The sequence below is a fragment of the Magallana gigas genome, chromosome 6, assembly GCF_963853765.1.
Source record: "Magallana gigas chromosome 6, xbMagGiga1.1, whole genome shotgun sequence".
Taxonomy (NCBI): domain Eukaryota; kingdom Metazoa; phylum Mollusca; class Bivalvia; order Ostreida; family Ostreidae; genus Magallana; species Magallana gigas.
In genome coordinates this window covers 9,362,247-9,380,665 of record NC_088858.1, presented here as the reverse complement: position 1 = coordinate 9,380,665, position 18,419 = coordinate 9,362,247, and the positions used below count along the sequence as shown (strand labels likewise).

Below are 18,419 nucleotides of genomic sequence, written 5' to 3'. Positions count from 1 at the left end.
ATACCATAAGATTACTTAAAAGAAACTCGCCAGCGCTTGACCTAATGTTATGATTATTTTGTAGGCTAGGCCCATGGGCCATATTGCTCACACGAGTAGTAGTTTTGACAGTTATTAATTTACGTGTAAAAACTAAGAGAACATGCAATGACTACGGACATGTGTCGGCTAAAAAGCAAAATTCCGAATCGTGGTAAAGATGAAATCCAAGAACATTATTATGCATGTTGGAGACAATTCTAGACTGGCTGTTAACTAACTGGGTTTTGTAAAGAAAAAAAAATCTGTATGAATTTTCAGCATAAGAAATTCATAAATGTTCCAAAAAAACATGATAAATACATGTAAAACATCTTGAGTGCAGAAGTGGAAGTGCTCATTGATTCTATTGGTATTTAGCCAAGTCTTCTGGTTCATTTCCTATACTTTCTGTAGTCATTCCAAAAATACGAAACATAAACTTATAAATCATTAAACATTACGTAGTTTTTTGATCGTACGTGTCTATCATACAATAAAACGAAGTTAATGTTTTATTTTCAAATTTTTTTAATATTAAAATCATGGTCATATTTCCCCTCGATCCACTGATTGAATCCCAGTCTGTGATTCCTGTACAGGGGGTTCACTTCCTGTCGTCATCGTCGTCGCTGGACTTGCAGTGGAGTGAGTGGGTGTTCAGGTACCCGTCAAACAATGCCCCCCAGGCCATGCTGAACTCACCCTCAGTGACCTCCTGGTCCTCTACAACGTGACCGTTAAAAGCATGAATCACTGCTGCATACTAGTATCAGGCGGGGGGGGGGGGGGGGGGTTAGATACGATTAAATGATACGTTATATACAATTTTTTTGGTTTGCCGATTTCAGCATGAAAACACAATATGAAAAAATGGTTTACGATAATAAACCAAAGGAACTAAATTCGCGCCAAATAAATTCAAATATTTATTTACATTATTAAATATTTGCATTATGATTTGCATATATAATCTACATGTATATCATTTTGGAAAGGAGTTATTCGAACCCTTAAGTGTTCATTATAATTATCAAGGCCCATGCAAACTAAATGCAGGCAGAAGGGAAATAACTCTAGCTGAAAGTAAGCCATGCCAGTCGAATGCTACAATCCCTCGATCAGCTCCAGACCTCCTGTTTTAATGTTCTTTTATAATTTTAAAATGATCCCTTCACTTCTTTTAGAGTACAGTGTGACCGACACAAGTACAACCATCTATATGGTACTCTGTAGTCAGACTAGTAGTTGCACGGCACGTCTATTCCGTCAACGTGTACATTTACGTAAAGGAAGGCCGTTCTTTTTTCATTGACTCCTTTCACATATGCATTCAAAAAAATGTCTCATTTTTTACAGGAAAATACGAATCCTATTCTCTATATCTTATTTAAAAATAAAATGTAACTTTTCGTTTCATGATATATAAACATAATTGTAGATATAAGAATATCTTACCATTTAGATCAAACAACTTGAAAAAATAGATGATTTCGGAGTCGCTGATGTGGTTGTCTTTGTTTGCGTCGAACTCTTGGAAGAAATAATGAGCGTCGTTCGAACAGGGTAGGTGGCGCGACGACCAGTGTGACGAAAAGTCGTGAGCTGTACGGAAAAGGTTCAAATTTTATTTTTCAACAAGTCCCGACTTAGCTTATTGAGGAAAAATGTCACTTAAAAGACGAATCTGAGTATTCTTGATCGTTTAGTTGAAATACTAATAACTGATTTATGGTCAGTTGTTTAATTGTTTGCATACATAGTTCGTTTATGCGCTAATATTTCAAAGAAAAGACATATGGAAATGAGTGTGAAAATTTGTGATGATAAGAATAAGGATCATTCTGAGTTTAAAAGAATTCAGATACAAATCAATAATTTAATTCTGGTTGTAACGCGCTTTCTGATTGGCTAAAAAATTATTTTATATCGTATAAAGAATGTTGCCTACGTCATAGTAAGACTAACGTCAAAAACGTATCAATACGCCTGACGTTACGTTTGAATTTTGTACAATATTACGTCATTTAAAGATTAAATGATCGTTTTTATCTACAATGAAGTGTAAAAAAATTAAATTATAAGCAATGAATTCAATATTTATTAGTTTTATACGATATAATATGGTTTGAAACAGTTTACGCTTTTTTATAAATCGCTTCGCGGTTTATAAAGCGTAAACTGCCCCAAACCATTTTATATCGTATAAAACAAATAAATATTGAATTCATTCCTAAAATAAATACTGATTTGCGACTATGAATGGAGAAAATAGTTTTTTAAAACGCTGAAAACAAATCATTTAGGAAATGACGGTATAACTACATGTATTACTAAGTAACTATTACTAACGAGTAACTTTTACCAACGGGTAACTATTACTAACGATTAGTTCCAATCTGATGAAACATGTTTAGGAATTCCTGCTGACTAAGAACAGGGACATTCGTAGAATCAGCATGCATCACGTGATCAAAATGATGAAACAGTTCGAGTTTGTAGTTATGGTTGGCCAGCGCCACTGCAATACTGTGAAATAAAGTACCTACATGTAACTGTGCAAGTCCATATAACAAGGCCGAGTATACATTGTAACAGATTTCTTTGTTTAAATCTAAATCTCAAACAATGGCTGCCAAGTGATTAAAAAGTTTCTGATATGGAATGTTACTTGTTAAACCCAGATATTATTTACCATAAGAAAGCGGAGAAGAGTCCAAGGTTCGCCATGGTTGTGAAAAGCAACTCTGTTGATAAGTTGTATCGTCTCGCTTTCTTATCTTATATACTAGATATGGAACTATGATCTAACACGTGAAGGATTGTTCTCTCTCTCTCTCTCTCTCTCTCTCTCTCTCTCTCTCTCTCTCTCTCTCTCTCCACGTTACAATGTATCAAAATATATTTCATTTTTCAAACATTGATTTCTAAATCGTCACAACGGAAAACAGAACAATTGTACACATGTCTGATACCACGTCATCTTATTTTGCACTCTTTATAAATACTTCGAGGAAAACATGTCTTTGAAAAAGCCTAATATAGATTGGATTGCTTCACGCATCCTTCTTCTTCCTTTCGCTCTTTAATTCTTCTTCTGATATTGTTAATATTTCACATCCACCGGAAGTTATCAGAACGGTGTGCTCGAACTGCGCGGAGCGACTTCCGTCCTCGGATAGTGCCGTCCAGCCATCGTCCTCCAGAATGGCTATCATGTCCGTCCCCTCCGATAGAATAGGTTCTGAAATAAAGAATTGCATGTTTTAGATTTCTCTTCCATTAACATATAACTAAACTGTTTCATTTACACATATAAAGGTTACATACAAGAATGCATTTCTGCTCAGAAAACTGGGGAAAATATTGCATTATCTTCCATTTCGAATACCATCGTCACAAACCACTACTAGTATGTAAGCGCTATACGGAGTCCGGGCCTTGGCTTAAGACGATGTTCAAACACCAGAGCTCAGTTTTGATTATAGTTATTCACAATTCGTTACGATGATAATTTTCAATGCAAATTTTAAATAACTACTTTAACATTTGAGGAAATTCGAATTTCTTTCGTGTAAATGTTTTTACCAATGGTAAAGGTCATTCCTTCTTTCATTGTCACGTGCTGCGATTCACATCCATCTAACGCTGAAAATATAACAAATATTTAAAACGGCATGTCGGCAAATAATTTAACAGATATTTTAATGTAAAAAATAACCAAAAAAAAGTAATTACCAAACATGAAGTGTTAAAACAAAGAGACCTATGAACGTACAGTATTTATACTAAAATACCATAATATTACCGGCACCCACAAATGGCCACAATACAGTACATATTTACACATCATTTGAAACAGTCTGCTAAATAAACAAGACTTGCTTATACAAAGCTTAAGATAAATAAGTATGAATATATGTTTTTATGAACTAAAAACATTGTCAAAAATAAATGAAACTTACGTATGTGAACGATATCCGGTGGTGTGTGAAATTCGTGTCCGATGCCGTGTCCACAAAATGCTGGTATGACCGAAAAACCATTGGCCTTTGCGAGGTCTCTACATTTAAAAAACACACTTTTACCGATAAAAAAGTATTTCTTGGCGTAGTATGCCTTTAAAATGATTAGACAGAAGGCATTGAAGAATATGTATATCTAAGCCTTCTCCATAATCAGACACGAGTTGACAGTAATTAACACACAAGATGTTTACAATAGGTGTCGACTAAGACATTGTATTATTAGATTAATATTCTATATTAATATGGAAGTTGTATTGAGAGGGCAGACCAAACTAGACAATAGATGAAATAAAAATATGCACATGTACAGACAGTAGAGGGGGACTAACTTGATATGAGAAAGTGATGGAAAAAATACAGAATGACTGTTAACTATTATGTGAATGGCATTATGAAAGATAATTATATTATGTATCTTGTAATCTAAAGAGCAAAAAATCTAAATGATTGCTAAATTCCATGAGTCTTCTGGAACAACGAATAAACAGCGCGCCATTTGAGTCAGGTCAGATCTCCGACTACTTCAGGAAATAGGGATAATTTTTACAGATAATCATATTTAATATTTCACTCTTACACAGAAACAAGCAACAACCCCCATTCAACAAGAGATAATCTAGAAATTTTAAACCTCAGATTGGTACAGTTAACTTGCATTTATTTTCTAATGGGAATTCTGTGATCACTATTATGGTCACATGAATTGGAACTGCATATAGAATATTAGTAAATGCACACTATGCATCATTTTAATTCGGGTTAAATAAAATGGAATTACCTTCATCAAACTGTAATATCCCAAACTCTTGTTAGAATTCATGCATACCATTTAAATGTAGTTATCGTATTGAAGGTAAAAAGTAATAGTATATGTCCCTTCATTCAACTTATATACACATGAGTAAAGGGAACAGCACTTACGCGTGCTATCAGACAATATCTTTAGCTAACTGCTTATAATAGAAGATAGAGAAATGCTTGAAAATTGCGAATAGATATGGGCAATGACGGGAAAAAAACCTTCATTGTAAACATGATAAATTCCGACAAATTACATGAAAAGGAAAGCTGTGATATAAAGTCAAAACTTAACCTATTTCATAGGTTCATTCCTTATCATAATTTTATCTTTACAATGTCTGTTATCATTGTCAGTTTTTGGGTCATAAACCGTTCTAGTTTTAATCTTCAAGTTATAAGTATGATTCTAATTACAGCCAAAGTACTCTCTCTCTCTCTCTCTCTCTCTCTCTCTCTCTCTCTCTCTCTCTGAGATATATGGTAGCTCTAGAAAAGTAATACAAAAACACATTTGGTTTTTACAGTTTTTAAGGGAGAGAGATTGAAAGTTAACAAATTATGCAATACTTGAAAAATGTATAAAAATAAATGTTATTAAGTAATGTGTCATATATTTTTAAAAAGTTTGGTTTATGTATGATCAATAATATTGTTTGATAGCTACATGTATTTTTACATACATGCTTTTCAAAAGCTATTTCACAAGAAACTAGTAAATGAAAATCTTAACGAAACTTTTTTAAATCCACACTGAAACAGATAATTCACAGAAAACATGGTTAATAAAAATTCAATTTATTTAATTAATTTTGGGGTATATTAAGTCAATGATATAATACATATTCAAAAAAATTCAATTGCTTGAATTTTGAATGAAAAATTTAATTTGAAACTACCAGGTACTTCAATTCAATAGACTATTCATCTGCAAACAACAAGTCTTTCATAAAATGAGATTTACTAATTTATTGATGATAAAATATTCTGACAATCCCAACCACCTCTTTAGTAAATACGCAAGAACAAATTCTATATAAGGCTTTATCAATTGCTTATGTTATTACAAGGTACATATAACTTGCAACATCCACAAGAGTCTATCTTACCTGATAGCGGTCCCAATGGCCAGGAATTTCTGTCCCGGTCTGCACTGTGCTATCCCAGCGTACAGGCATTTCTCCGTTACCTCCACCAGTTGTCTGCCCTTTTCATCCACAGCTCCAATCAGATAGGTCTTAGACACATCGCCATGCACACCATTCTTATAAATCTGAATAACATGCAAATAGAAAATTTATAAACGATGCAATGTTGAAGACTTTTTTTTAGCATAATGTACTAAGGCTCATAAAATGTAACATTGATATTAATATCTAACTGTTTTCCAGCACTTTTCAGCACTTTGTAACAACAGAATCATAAACAGGCCAGTGGTCATGTGTGTTTTCTTGTGCTGTAAGACAATTCTGTAAATATGCATATAAAGAAATATTGGTTAACAACATTTGAAAGCTTACATTTTAATTGTATGTACTGCTAACTTAACCACGCATACAATTAAAATGTAAGCTTATATGGTTACACATGATCAGAATTGAGAAAAATAACTCTCGTGCTTTAAATGTTAATTTAAACATTTTTTCATATTCATTTTCTAGCAACTTTTTAAGAAGTGGTCATGGATAAACAAATCCAACACTTTCCAAGGTTACTAAAACCCAAGAGCACATGAATACTTAATAGATTAATGTATGGTTCATTCTACATGAAAGGTTCCATTAGACCTGAACACTTAGCCAAATTCAAACCAGAGAGGAATATAATGCTGCTGCTGAACTTACAGTAATGTCGACATTGATCAGGTCCCCTTCCTCTAGAGGTCGTAGGTCAGGAATGCCGTGACATGCTACATTATTGACCGATGTACAGATGGACTTGGGAAAATGGTTGTACATGAGGGGAGATGGGTAGGCTCCATTGTCTATGCACATCTGATGCACAAGCTCGTCTATCTCATCAGTTGTTACACCAACCTTTTAGTACAAAATCATATTTATTTTAAAGCTCAGGGTAGTTAAATACATGTAACAAATAATTTAGATTTAAATCAAGATACCGGTATTTCAAGTTGCTTTTCAAAATATTGATTATTTTTTTTCATAGTAAAATTGCATGCACTGTGTGTTTATAAAATCAACTTATACAAAGTAAACAAAAAGTTTAGAAAATTATAAAACATAGCAATTGTGCCTGAAAATAACTACCGTACATACTACCAGTAAATACCTCAAATCTATATACAAGTATTACAAATTCAACTTACTTTTTAAAGAGAAAAAAAGACAAAAATTATTGTATATAATAATACAATTTAACATAAGAGCAAGGATGAAAGGATTAGTTTAATACAGGTACATGCCTTTAAATGTCTTCCTGCACTGTCCAGAATTTTTCTAGCTAGTTGGCATGTATCCCTCATGACAGCAATTTGCTCCTCAGTTTTGATATCAATATCCAATGGTTTTGGTCCTACTACCCCAGTAAATGCATAGGGTGGCTTTTGTATGTGATCCGGAATACCTTTTACTGGAGTCGTTTTATGGGGGAGTACTAAGCTGTGTCAAATATATATATACATTGTAATAAATATTGAAATTCATAGAGTAAAACTCAAAAATAGCAAAAACCTTGTGTCCTATAAATTTATTACTTACAGACTAACATGCAACTTTGTTTATTGTAAAATAAACAGTTAATACTGATACATAACTGCATGGTTAGGGAAACATAATAATTTGCATTGGTACAGATAACATCACTACAAGGTGTACATGCAATACTTGCCAGCCATAAATACATAAACACACTGTACGTCTTAAAATATGAACTCCTTAATTCATTTTATAAATGATTCTTAAAATTTCGTTTAAAAAAACTTTCTATTGATGGTGAATTTTAAAATTCAGTTACATGTAATTACATCCTAGTTTTAAGATATAAGATATATAATATTTTAAGTATTTGAAAGTACTATTAATGATTACCGGTAATGTGAGATCAGTCTTGGACTGAGTTAAGTGACTCACTGTCATATGTGACCTTATTGTTCACTGTAAATTGAAACTTTATAACATGTAAGGAATTACAGCTCCCAAGTCGTCCATCTGAATTTTTTCCTCTCCGGTGCTACAGACCTGCAGCTACATGCAACTGCATCCATCAATTTACAGTATTTAAATTACAAGGCTACAAATTTCTATAAACAGGCCGATTTATGTATAGCAAAAGTGTGAAATATATATAAAGTCCTATCAGTATATATTTTTAATCAAATATAAGGATGGGAGAAATAATGACAGACCAGACCGATTGAAATACCAGCTCAATTGGAAGAGCACCTGACTAAAGAATTAGGGGCCCAGGGTTCAAATCCCGGTCAGGTCCATCATTATTACTTCCATCATGTTACATCTGGTGCCATGATGCCTTGAAATGACAGATTAAATCCTGCCAGGGGAAAAAGTCTGGTCAGTCACTATTTCTTCCATCCCATTACAGCTACATATGTAGGCAGATATATATATCCCAGATAGCATGACTACGTTGGGCCAACGTTGGTAATTGGTTGTACCGTTGGTCGATGGTTGGCGTTGGGCACACAATGTTGGCCCAACGTTGGGCCAACATTATAACACATCTTTCATAGCACATTGATTGCTTTGTTGGCATGACAACGTCGGGCCAACGTTGGGCCAACATAAGTAAAACATGTGATCTCTATTTGTTGGTAATGCACAGTTGGCCCAACGTTGGGCCAACATCTTACCATGCCATGAATTTCGACTAAGTGTTTGTTGGTGTAACAATGTTGAGCCAACGTTGGACCAACATAAATAAAACATATGATCTATATTTGTTGGTAATGCGCAGTTGGCCCAACGTTGGGCCAACATAATAACATGCCATGAATTTCGACTAAGTGTTTGTTGGTGTAACAATGTTGAGCCAACGTTGGGCCAACAAAAGTAAAACATATGATCTATATTTGTTGGTGATGCGCAGTTGGCCCGACGTTGGGCCAATATCTTAACATGCCATGAATTCTAACTAAGTGTTTGTTGGCGTAACATTGTTGGGCCATGGGTGGGCCAACGTAGGTAAAACATCTGATCTCATTTAATTGTTGGTAATGCGGAGTTGGGCCAACTTTGGGTCATTATTTTTACATGCTACGAATTATGACAGAGTTAAAACAAACAAACAGATAACATAAACACAAGGTATAGGTGAGTAAATAATGTGATTTGCTCTGTTAATTTTGATTGCAATTATAAGGAATTTATAGTGTCTTAATTATGTTTTAACACATGAAAATGTTGATTAAAAAGTTTGTATGTATAACTAGTTGAGTTTAATCTATATATCTCTTACTTTGGAATACATAACATCATCATGATACATTGTATGCATATAGATCTCAGTAATTTGGGTTGAAAAATAGTTAATATATGTTATTAATATAAAAAGTTTTAAACTGTCAAACGTTGGCCCAACGTTGGTTTGTTGTTAGTTTTTTAACCCGACAATGAATTTTTTATTTTTTGAGAAATTTAGTGGAGCATTGTAAATTGTATTGGGCTTAATTATTTAAAACTGTTGGGTCATAGATGTTGGCCATTGTTGCTCTGTTGATGGGTGTTTATTGTTTATATAAATCTGATGAGCTGTATGTACACGTGTAGCTTGAGCGCCTATTGCATAACGAATCTTAAAGTGTCGAAATTAAGAGGCAGACGGAGCTCCTTTACTGCCCAAGTATCTAGGTCAGTGCTACTCACAGCATGGGACTGGCCAGTTTCTTTGGAGATCGGTCATCTGATATAACCAGGATGGTCAAAACTGCCACGTTTTATTTCGAATATATTGCAACCGTTGTGCATGTACACCTATAGTAAATAGTGTTTTTTCTACTCTACGAATTATACATTAGAAGATTGGGGATATATATGCTACAAAAAGTAAGTACATGATAATTTATTATATTAACTTATGTAAGTAATAGTTTTCTTTCAAGAAATCGAATGCTTGTGCAATGTTTCTTTATATTATATAATGTTTGAATTGTCAATGAGTTAAATTAAATTAAAAAAATATAGAAGCATTCATAATCATATTATGCATTCCTTTACAGTATAACAGATAACGTTAATTCATATTGCACAATAAAAATAACAACTAAAATTTACATTTTCAGCCGCAGTAAGAAAAAAACAGACTGTGTGCCTCTGCAACAAATGTAGAGATAGGGAAGGACGGGTTCCGTTTTTCAAAGACCGTGAAGGTGAAGGGAAAAAAAGGAAGAAAGAAAAAAAGCAAGAAGGTAACCCAAGCCACTGAACATGCTGAAGCCAGTGACCCGGACAGTGATCAGACCCTACAGTTCGATTGTTACTAAGGAATTTACATAGACAAAGAAATATGCTAGCGATTCTTTTTAGACGGAGGCTCTATTCTAAAAAGTGTTTAAATGTATTGTAAATTTTTACTAAGAAAAAATAAAATCTGTATACTATGTTTTCGTTGCAAAGAATATTTGAACTCCTGCATCTTAATAGCCAAACAGCAAACAGGAATTAATTGAACAAGAGTGTTGAATTTAAATTGGGATTACATTGAATAAGTGCCGACATGCTACGTTTAGCTATTGAAAGTTTGATCGTTGTCACTACGTTAGCCCTCACTTGTTTAATGGACCAACGTTGACAGAGGACGTTGGGCCGATGTAATTTTCCTCGTAATCTTTACGTTGGGCCAACGTTGACCCTCAGTTGTTCATTAAGTTGGACCAATGTTGGCAGGCTACGTTGGGCCAATGTAATTTTGCTCATCGGCCCTACGTTGGTCCAACATGTTGGACCAACGTAGGCCCAACATGTTGGACGAACGTAGGGCCGATGAGCAAAATTACGTTGGCCCAACGTAGTCTGCCAACGTTGGTACAACGTAATGAACAACTAAGGGCCAACGTTGGCCCAACGTAGTCATGCTATCTGGGATATCACTGTTGCCATACAATTAGCGGTTTATATCGATAAAAATTAAGATGCCTACAAGCCTTTTATGTGTCCAAATATTTTAACTGCTTACCATGAAAACCTGAAGAATGTACACTTTATGCTAAGTCCATTTCATAAAGGAAACAATGAGGACACCAATACCTGAATTTATGCCGTTTGTTGATGTCGTTTACACTTGGATACCTGCTCTCTATCTTTGAAAATGCACGAACGGGGAATACTTTACTAGCTTTAGATGCATGGTATATGCAATATGTTAAATTTATTCGCATCTTTAAATTTGTCCTTAATCAGTCGATCATTAAGCATCCGTTCTTCATTTATGAGGCAAGCATCCATGCAGACTAGATTTTCGAAATCGAAAGGGCGTTCGTTTGCCGCTTATAGAATTTCAAAAAATGGTTTTGGAATGAATCGAAAAATATTTAACGATGTAATTAGCTATACAAAAATAAAATTTAGTTTCAATTTATAAGAAAAATGAATAATTAATACTGTTTGTTTTTTAAGTGTAATATAAAAGCAAAAAAATATCAATATTTTATGCTATAAGCGGTAGATACATGTAAAATTGAAAGTGCAAGTAAGGCACCTGCCGACACAAACCTGAGAAAACTACAAACTACAAAATAGTGAAGGTAATGCCGTTATCGCCTGTTTTAAAAAAATTTGATCGTTACGAAATCAGAAAAAGTACGCAATTTTTGCTGTTGGATTTATGTAATTTTATTGAAATAACCCTTTAAAAAAGCATGAATCGGTGAAAGTCTCGTACCTGAATTCACCAATCAAAAACGACCACATCATACCTATCAGTTAGTCTAATGTGTAACAATTAGAAATAGAGGATTATGTTGTTGAATACAAATATCATTATGTAGAATTTATAGAATACTTTTTGCGGACCTACTAATTAAAGTTATATTACATTATTCATACAAGATTACAGGAATTTTTAAACTGCTAAAAACTTTTTGTAGATTTTATAGATACAAATAACACACGTTACATTTAAAGGAACAAAAAGTTTTTAAAGGGCTAAATTGATCCTTTTTGGTACAGGACCCTGTACCATTTCAATTGGGATATTTTAGTTGCTCTTTAGATCCTCTTTTTATAGGAAAAATGGCTCTATGCAAAAACAAAAATTCGGTACATGTCGGTTTTCTTTTTTTTTATTAGCATATTACATGTATGTGTGTAGTCATTAAATTAACTGCAGGTCTGTAGCTCCCTGTCTGAAAAAAATTGGATGGATTACCTGGGAGCTACAGTGCCACCCATTGAGAAAATTGTATATTTATTGCACACAAAAAAAGTGCACTAGCTTTAAACTGATTAATCTTATTATAATTAACGCAAATTCTGTGAAAACAATTACGGTAATACCATTTAATTTTCCATGCAATTTACTACTGAGAGTGTCTTGATCTTTACTTGCCTCTGATAATCTTTTAAACACCATCACCAGCCTCGTGAAGTGAGTTGGTGCAGTTTAAGTACCATTATGTAAAAATGGTGACTCTAGATCTTAATGTAAATTTAACTTACTTGATTTTCCAAGGTCAGTAGCATGCTCCGGAGAAAGTCTGAGCCAAGTAAAGAGACAATGTGAACATTATATTGCCTGAAGAATTTAATGGTACCAATTGTTTTCACAGAAGTTGCGTAGTAATCAGCTTAAAACTAGCACACGTTTTCGTGTGCAATATAAATATACAATTTTTTTTATGGTTGGCACTGTAGCTCCCAGATAGTCCATCCAAATTTTTTTTAGACCGGGAGGTACAGACCTGCAGCTATCATTAAATTAATGTTTTATCAAAACAAACCACACTCAACAGAACACTCGGATATTTTGATTTACATGTATAAGGAGTTATACTACAAATTCAGCATCCTATCTTTTATAACACTTAGACACAGTTATTTTGGGAATTTTTCAATTAGACTTTTGGGAAAAAACAGTCAATTAAATTTTCAGTTGGGAATGGGTCCTGCATGCAAGGGATATTATGCCCCGAGTTAAAGCTAAAGGTACATACACAGGATGAATGACCATCTTTAAGTCCTCCTTAAAGATAGCTTAAAGGTGTTTAAATGTAGCTTAAAGACGATCTTTAAGCCACCTTTAAGCTACCTTTAAGCTATATGTATTGCTTAAAGGTGGCTTAAAGAAAGCGTAAAGATGGCTTAAAGGCAGCTTAAAGACTATCTTTAAGCCACCTTTAAGCCACCTTTAAGGACAACTTATAGGTCCTTAATGTCCAAACTTCTTTAAGCCACCTTTAAGCCACCTTTAAGCTACCTTTAAGCCACCTTTAAGCCATTAAAAAAAATTTAATTCAATATTGTGCTAAATTTCCAACAAAATGTATTCACTTTATGAAAGAAAAGGTATTAAAACGGTTTTTGTTCTAGAAAGAAAAATGAAAAAAAAAACACCAAAAAAAAAAAAACGGCCGCGGTGAGAATTGAACCCGGGACCCTTAGTTTACTAGCATCACCACACATCCTCTGCGCCACGGCAACTTACATATTTATAAGCGTTTTAATATCCTATATATCAGTGGATATTGAATCACTGTATTGAATGTGTTTACTTGAAAAGATTTTGACAAACCATTCAGTTTGTAACAATCAATTATATCTAATTTATAAATTACATGCATGCATGTATTTAGAATGAAATACGGAACTTGGTCTTCAGTGAACAAAAATATATTATACCTAAATGGAAACCGTTAGGTTCACTATAGTAGGCTTTCTTAGTTAATAATTTTAAACAGAGTAGATATACGTAATTCATCTAATTTATAGCTATAAAAATGTAAGAAAGAAAATGAAATCATTTCTTTTATTAAATGCATTGATACTATTAGGGTATTTGTTCAATTTCCCGCAATTTCCCGGTTTTCATGATCGCGGCGCCGTTCTAATATGTTTAAATATTTACATGTAATTGTATGTACATGATTTTTAAACTATCAATTCTATAACAAACAAAATTACCAATTACCGGTGACGTATTTACTGCATGTGGCAATTGCAAATGACTTGTACATACAATTGTATGATGTGCCAGGCCGGGTATATTTGACATATTTACCCTTATACATATATTTAAATAATCAACCCCTATTTATGATCACCGGTACATTAATTAATTAGCCTCAAGATTTTACTCTTACATACATGTATCGTTAATTTGTAGACGTAACATATTTGAAACCCAGAGCTAGGAAATAATACTTTGAAAATGAATTACAAATGTAAATTAACTTTAATTCACTAGACTTATCGTATACTCGTACATACTAAGATTCAACGCCTTTAGAAACCCTGACGTGCACCTGGGCACACGACACACCTGTTGTGTATATCTTGTATATTCTGTGTTAGTTCCAGGGGTTTTCTTAAGTTGGACAAACAATAGACTTTAATTAGATATACACAAACATGCACCTGGGCACACGACACAACTGTTGTGTATATCTTGTATATTCTGTGTTAGTTCCAGGGGTTTTCTTAAGTTGGACAAATAATAGACTCTAATATACACAAACGAACAAAACTATGTCTAGACAAACAAAGCAGTAATATCCTGCCCGATATAACAAAGGCAGTTGAGAGTCTTTTCATCTTTAACATGTATCTAGCAGATCTAGAGTTAGAAATAATGAAAATTGAAAAAAAAAAAATACAAACCTTAAACCGATTAACAAATTAAATCATGCATTTTTGGTTCATTATCTTTATTTTGTTTAATAACCAGATGAACAGAGAGAGAGAGAGAGAGAGAGAGAGAGAGAGAGAGAGAGAGAGAGAGAGAGAGAGAGAGAGAGAGAGAGTTTTTTCACCGATTAATTTATAATAGGAAACAAACATACTTTAATTAGTTTTATGCACATATTAAGATACAGAGACTGCGCTCACCCCTACAATAATTTTGAAACCCCCAAAAAATTATAAAGAATTTTATAACGGCAATCTGTGTCCATCGGAGCGGTGCTGATGATAGCGATCTGTGTTTAATGGAGCGACGATTAAAACCGCCTGGACCCCCCCCCCCTTCCTTGGAAATTATATTATCACTCGGATGACCCCCTCCCATCTCTATAAAAGAGCTTTTGCATTTAATATATGTTTTTATTGTTCAGCTTGATCAATATTGACTTAAAGGCCACTTAAAGACAGTGTAAAGGCAGTGTAAAGAGAGCGTAAATGCCACTTAAAGATGCTTAAAGGTGGCTTAAAGGTAGCTTAAAGAAGTTTGGACATTAAGGACCTATACGCACTTGCTTAAAGGTGACTTAAAGGCGGCTTAAAGGTTGTATAGCCTTTAAGCTCCTTTAAGTCACCTTTAAGCCACCTTTAAGGACTTGCTTAAAGATGGTTTTTCGCCCTGTGATACTTTTTTGTGTCATATTTTTATTTACTGAATGAAGCAAAAACTGCAGATTGAGCATGATGTTCAAAATTATTTTAAAATAATTTCATATATAAGCTTTAATACATACACATCTAGTTGTCAAACAGTCATTTAGTTTATTGTGTTTCAGAAATGGACATACTTTACATATACGTTTTCCTCCTTTCCTTTTTAACTGTGGAAGCTAAGAGAGATGATGATATTTACTGTGCAGGTATTACTATAAATATGGACAACTTATGCAAAAAGAGAAAGATCTATAAATAATAAATTATGCTGTACATCGGTGTAAATGACATTAAAAATAAGCAAGAAATATAGTATAATGAAAAAACCAAAAGCATAAAAGAAATCATGAGAAGGAAGATGTAAAAATTTGTTTTATGAACCCTTGAATTAATGAATTAAGTAAAAAATATCAATAGATTTATTTATTTTTTTTTTATGGACAAAGTGCCTACAAACTTTATGACCATACATGTAAATTTTTGTATAAATTTTTTTCAGCAAATGTAACTTTTGATATGTTCCACTAATCTTTGTTTTTTTATTCTTGCAGTGTGCAGAGCACTTGTTGATGAAGTCAACCACAGTATTTCTTTGGTTGATTCAAAGCAGAAAGTTCAAGTTGGAAGTTTTAGAGTTGATTCAAAAGGGAACCAGAAAGTAGTTGAGGTTTGTTCAATGCATTTCTAGTTGATGCCTCTATAAAACTTCTTCAACTGACTGAATTTGTAACAAGTGTATTTATATTTTTAACGGGATAAATAAGTCTTGGATTTTATAAATGTTGATTTAAAAGAAGAAAATAATGTAATTCAGTAATTACTAGTGCACAAAAAAATAATGTTCATTTTCTTTAATTTTATTTGCTCAAAAATTCAACATGGGGCTCAGGTGTTTAAAAACTACATGTAAACTACTGTATGTTTAGATGCATGAAAAAACCCATCTATTAACTGACTAAATGTTGACATTTTAGATATAATGTAGTTTATACCTGGTATTTATTTGTTTTTAAGGTTCCCTTAGCAAGATCTGAAATTCACTTAACAGAAGTGTTTGAAACCATCTGTGAAAAATTTAGACAGTATGGTAATACCAAAAATGAACTAGGAAAGAAAAGTGTTGTGAGAATGGTTTCTAGGGATGGCAAACCTTTAGTTCTCAAAGATATCCATATTACAATGGAGGGCATGAAGTTACTCACACACACAGTATGTATTGACTCAAAAGACGATCTAAAGTCTTAAGAAATGTATGTTTATATTGCAAAAATTTGAAAAAGTAAATTCATATGCAATTTAAAAAAATACATGTGATGATAATATGATTGGAAATAGAATCACTAATGCAGCATGAAATCAACCCTTATCCATTAAAAATCTACTGTTTATATTCAGAGAACTTATTTAAGGAATAAGGAATCATTCCTTGAAGGGCTTTCAATAGGTTTGATTGCATGGGACCATATTTAATCACCTCATAATATTCAAAGAATGATTCCTTAATGTTACTTATATTTATATAATTTTTAGCAATTATTTGATTAAATCTTAAAAACTTCATTGATGAAATAGATTTGACTAGACATTACAAAATCAATTCGTAGTGTTATCTCAAACAAAGACACTGGAAAATGTAAATATTTAAACACAGAGACAATATTGTATTCAGATTTCATCCATTTAGGTATATATAGTGCTCTAATTTTTGTAGTGTGAAACAATAGCAGAGGAGTATGAAGATCAGATAATTCGAGCCTTCAGAGATGGAAAACTTGCAGCTGTGGAGCAGAAAGTGTGTGGAAACATTGCAGGTATGGCTGATTAGATTCATTGTGATGTCATCGCAGTATTCTGTTGAAAAAATATAACTGGACAATCTCCACTGGATATTTTTCCAAAAATGTGGTGGCGAACTACCAGTATACATGTATGTACCATTACCACGACACACGTTGATGGATCTTAAGATTACTTTTTTTCCATGCAATACTGTAAATTCCTTATATAACGCAAGTACTTAATTCCGCAATCCTGCTGTTTTGTATCAAATCGCGACAATATAAAATCGCGATAGCGGAACTTTTATCTTGATTTCTCATAGTTCCAAACTCTCAAAGAATAATGGCAAGATTTTAATTTGCGAATGGTGCTCCTTGCGATTTTACGCGGATATTAATTCCTTGCGTTTAATTAGGAATCTGCAGTGCATATAATGTAACTTGAATTGATCCACACAAGCGCCTTCAACTGATACTGACATGTAAATTCAGAGGCAATTAAATGTATAGCTTTAAGGTGTTCTTAAATCTCCTTATTATATAGTCGTTAATAGCTAATTTTAGGGGCAACTGTTGTCACCGTTCAGTCTAAATTGTGTATTATTTTTCCTCGTATGCAGGGTACTGCTCGGAGGAAGATTTAAACACACCCATGCCAGAGCCAGGCCCCATACAGGAATCTCAAAAGGTGGAAGATAAAAGGGAAGATGAGGAGGAGGAAGAAGAAGATGAGACAGATGAAGGGATTGAAGAGGAAGAAGAGGAAAGTGAAAACAAAGACAACAAAGAGGAGTTATGATAGCAGTAGCAAATAGATGGTTACAGATGGAAGAGTTGTCTTTCTTTGGCAAACTGATCTCAATGAAATGATTCTGTGCTCATGCCTCATTAGTACACTGTCCTATGTATAGAGTATGAATTTTGGTTTATAGAAATATCTATATGCATAATTTTTCTGTTGATAGTTCAATGTTGACACACCACCCATGGTGTTAAAAATACATTCCCTGCTAATAAATATCATTGATACACATACTGTGGATTCATTTAAATTGGGGGGGGGGGGGGTTTGCTTATTCCTGGGGATGTAATTTCATGGATGCTTTGGTTTTCAGTTTCAGTTAGAAAGACAGCTCTTTGTAAATTTGTTTTCATCGACGATGTTAATTTGTAGAGGAGGGCTACCCAGTAATACCACAAAAATTGTGCCACCTTGAATTCAAATGATTCCACAGTATTTGGAACTACATACAGGCTTTAATCTAAAAAGCAGTTTT

At 33.5% G+C, this 18,419-nt stretch overlaps 2 protein-coding genes across 5 annotated transcripts; one reads left to right on the top strand and one right to left on the bottom strand.

Moving 5' to 3' along the window:
* Positions 1-531: 531 nt before the first annotated feature.
* Positions 532-11,297, bottom strand: LOC105334558 (methionine aminopeptidase 1D, mitochondrial). Of its 4 annotated transcripts, none has more exons than XM_011438071.4 (11): positions 11,066-11,294; positions 7,267-7,462; positions 6,689-6,880; positions 6,226-6,300; positions 5,954-6,117; positions 3,984-4,081; positions 3,607-3,666; positions 2,714-3,262; positions 2,405-2,547; positions 1,477-1,623; positions 532-744 (listed from the first exon to the last, which is right to left on the bottom strand). In XM_011438071.4, the coding sequence occupies exons 1-8, from the start codon at positions 11,194-11,196 to the stop codon at positions 3,075-3,077; spliced, it is 1,104 nt and encodes a 367-aa protein (XP_011436373.3). In that variant the 5' UTR covers positions 11,197-11,294; the 3' UTR covers positions 532-744; positions 1,477-1,623; positions 2,405-2,547; positions 2,714-3,074. The 4 variants fall into 4 exon arrangements, with proteins under 4 accessions (XP_011436373.3, XP_019925426.3, XP_065943380.1 ...); XM_020069867.3 differs by having other exon boundaries at positions 10,995-11,129; XM_066087308.1 differs by lacking the exon at positions 3,607-3,666 and having other exon boundaries at positions 11,066-11,297.
* Positions 11,298-11,489: 192 nt separating this feature from the next.
* On the top strand, positions 11,490-18,085 carry LOC105334587 (protein canopy homolog 2). Its single transcript, XM_011438110.4, has 6 exons — positions 11,490-11,562; positions 15,487-15,570; positions 15,916-16,031; positions 16,379-16,573; positions 17,076-17,175; positions 17,763-18,085. The coding sequence occupies exons 2-6, from the start codon at positions 15,489-15,491 to the stop codon at positions 17,939-17,941; spliced, it is 672 nt and encodes a 223-aa protein (XP_011436412.3). The 5' UTR covers positions 11,490-11,562; positions 15,487-15,488; the 3' UTR covers positions 17,942-18,085.
* Positions 18,086-18,419: the final 334 nt, after the last annotated feature.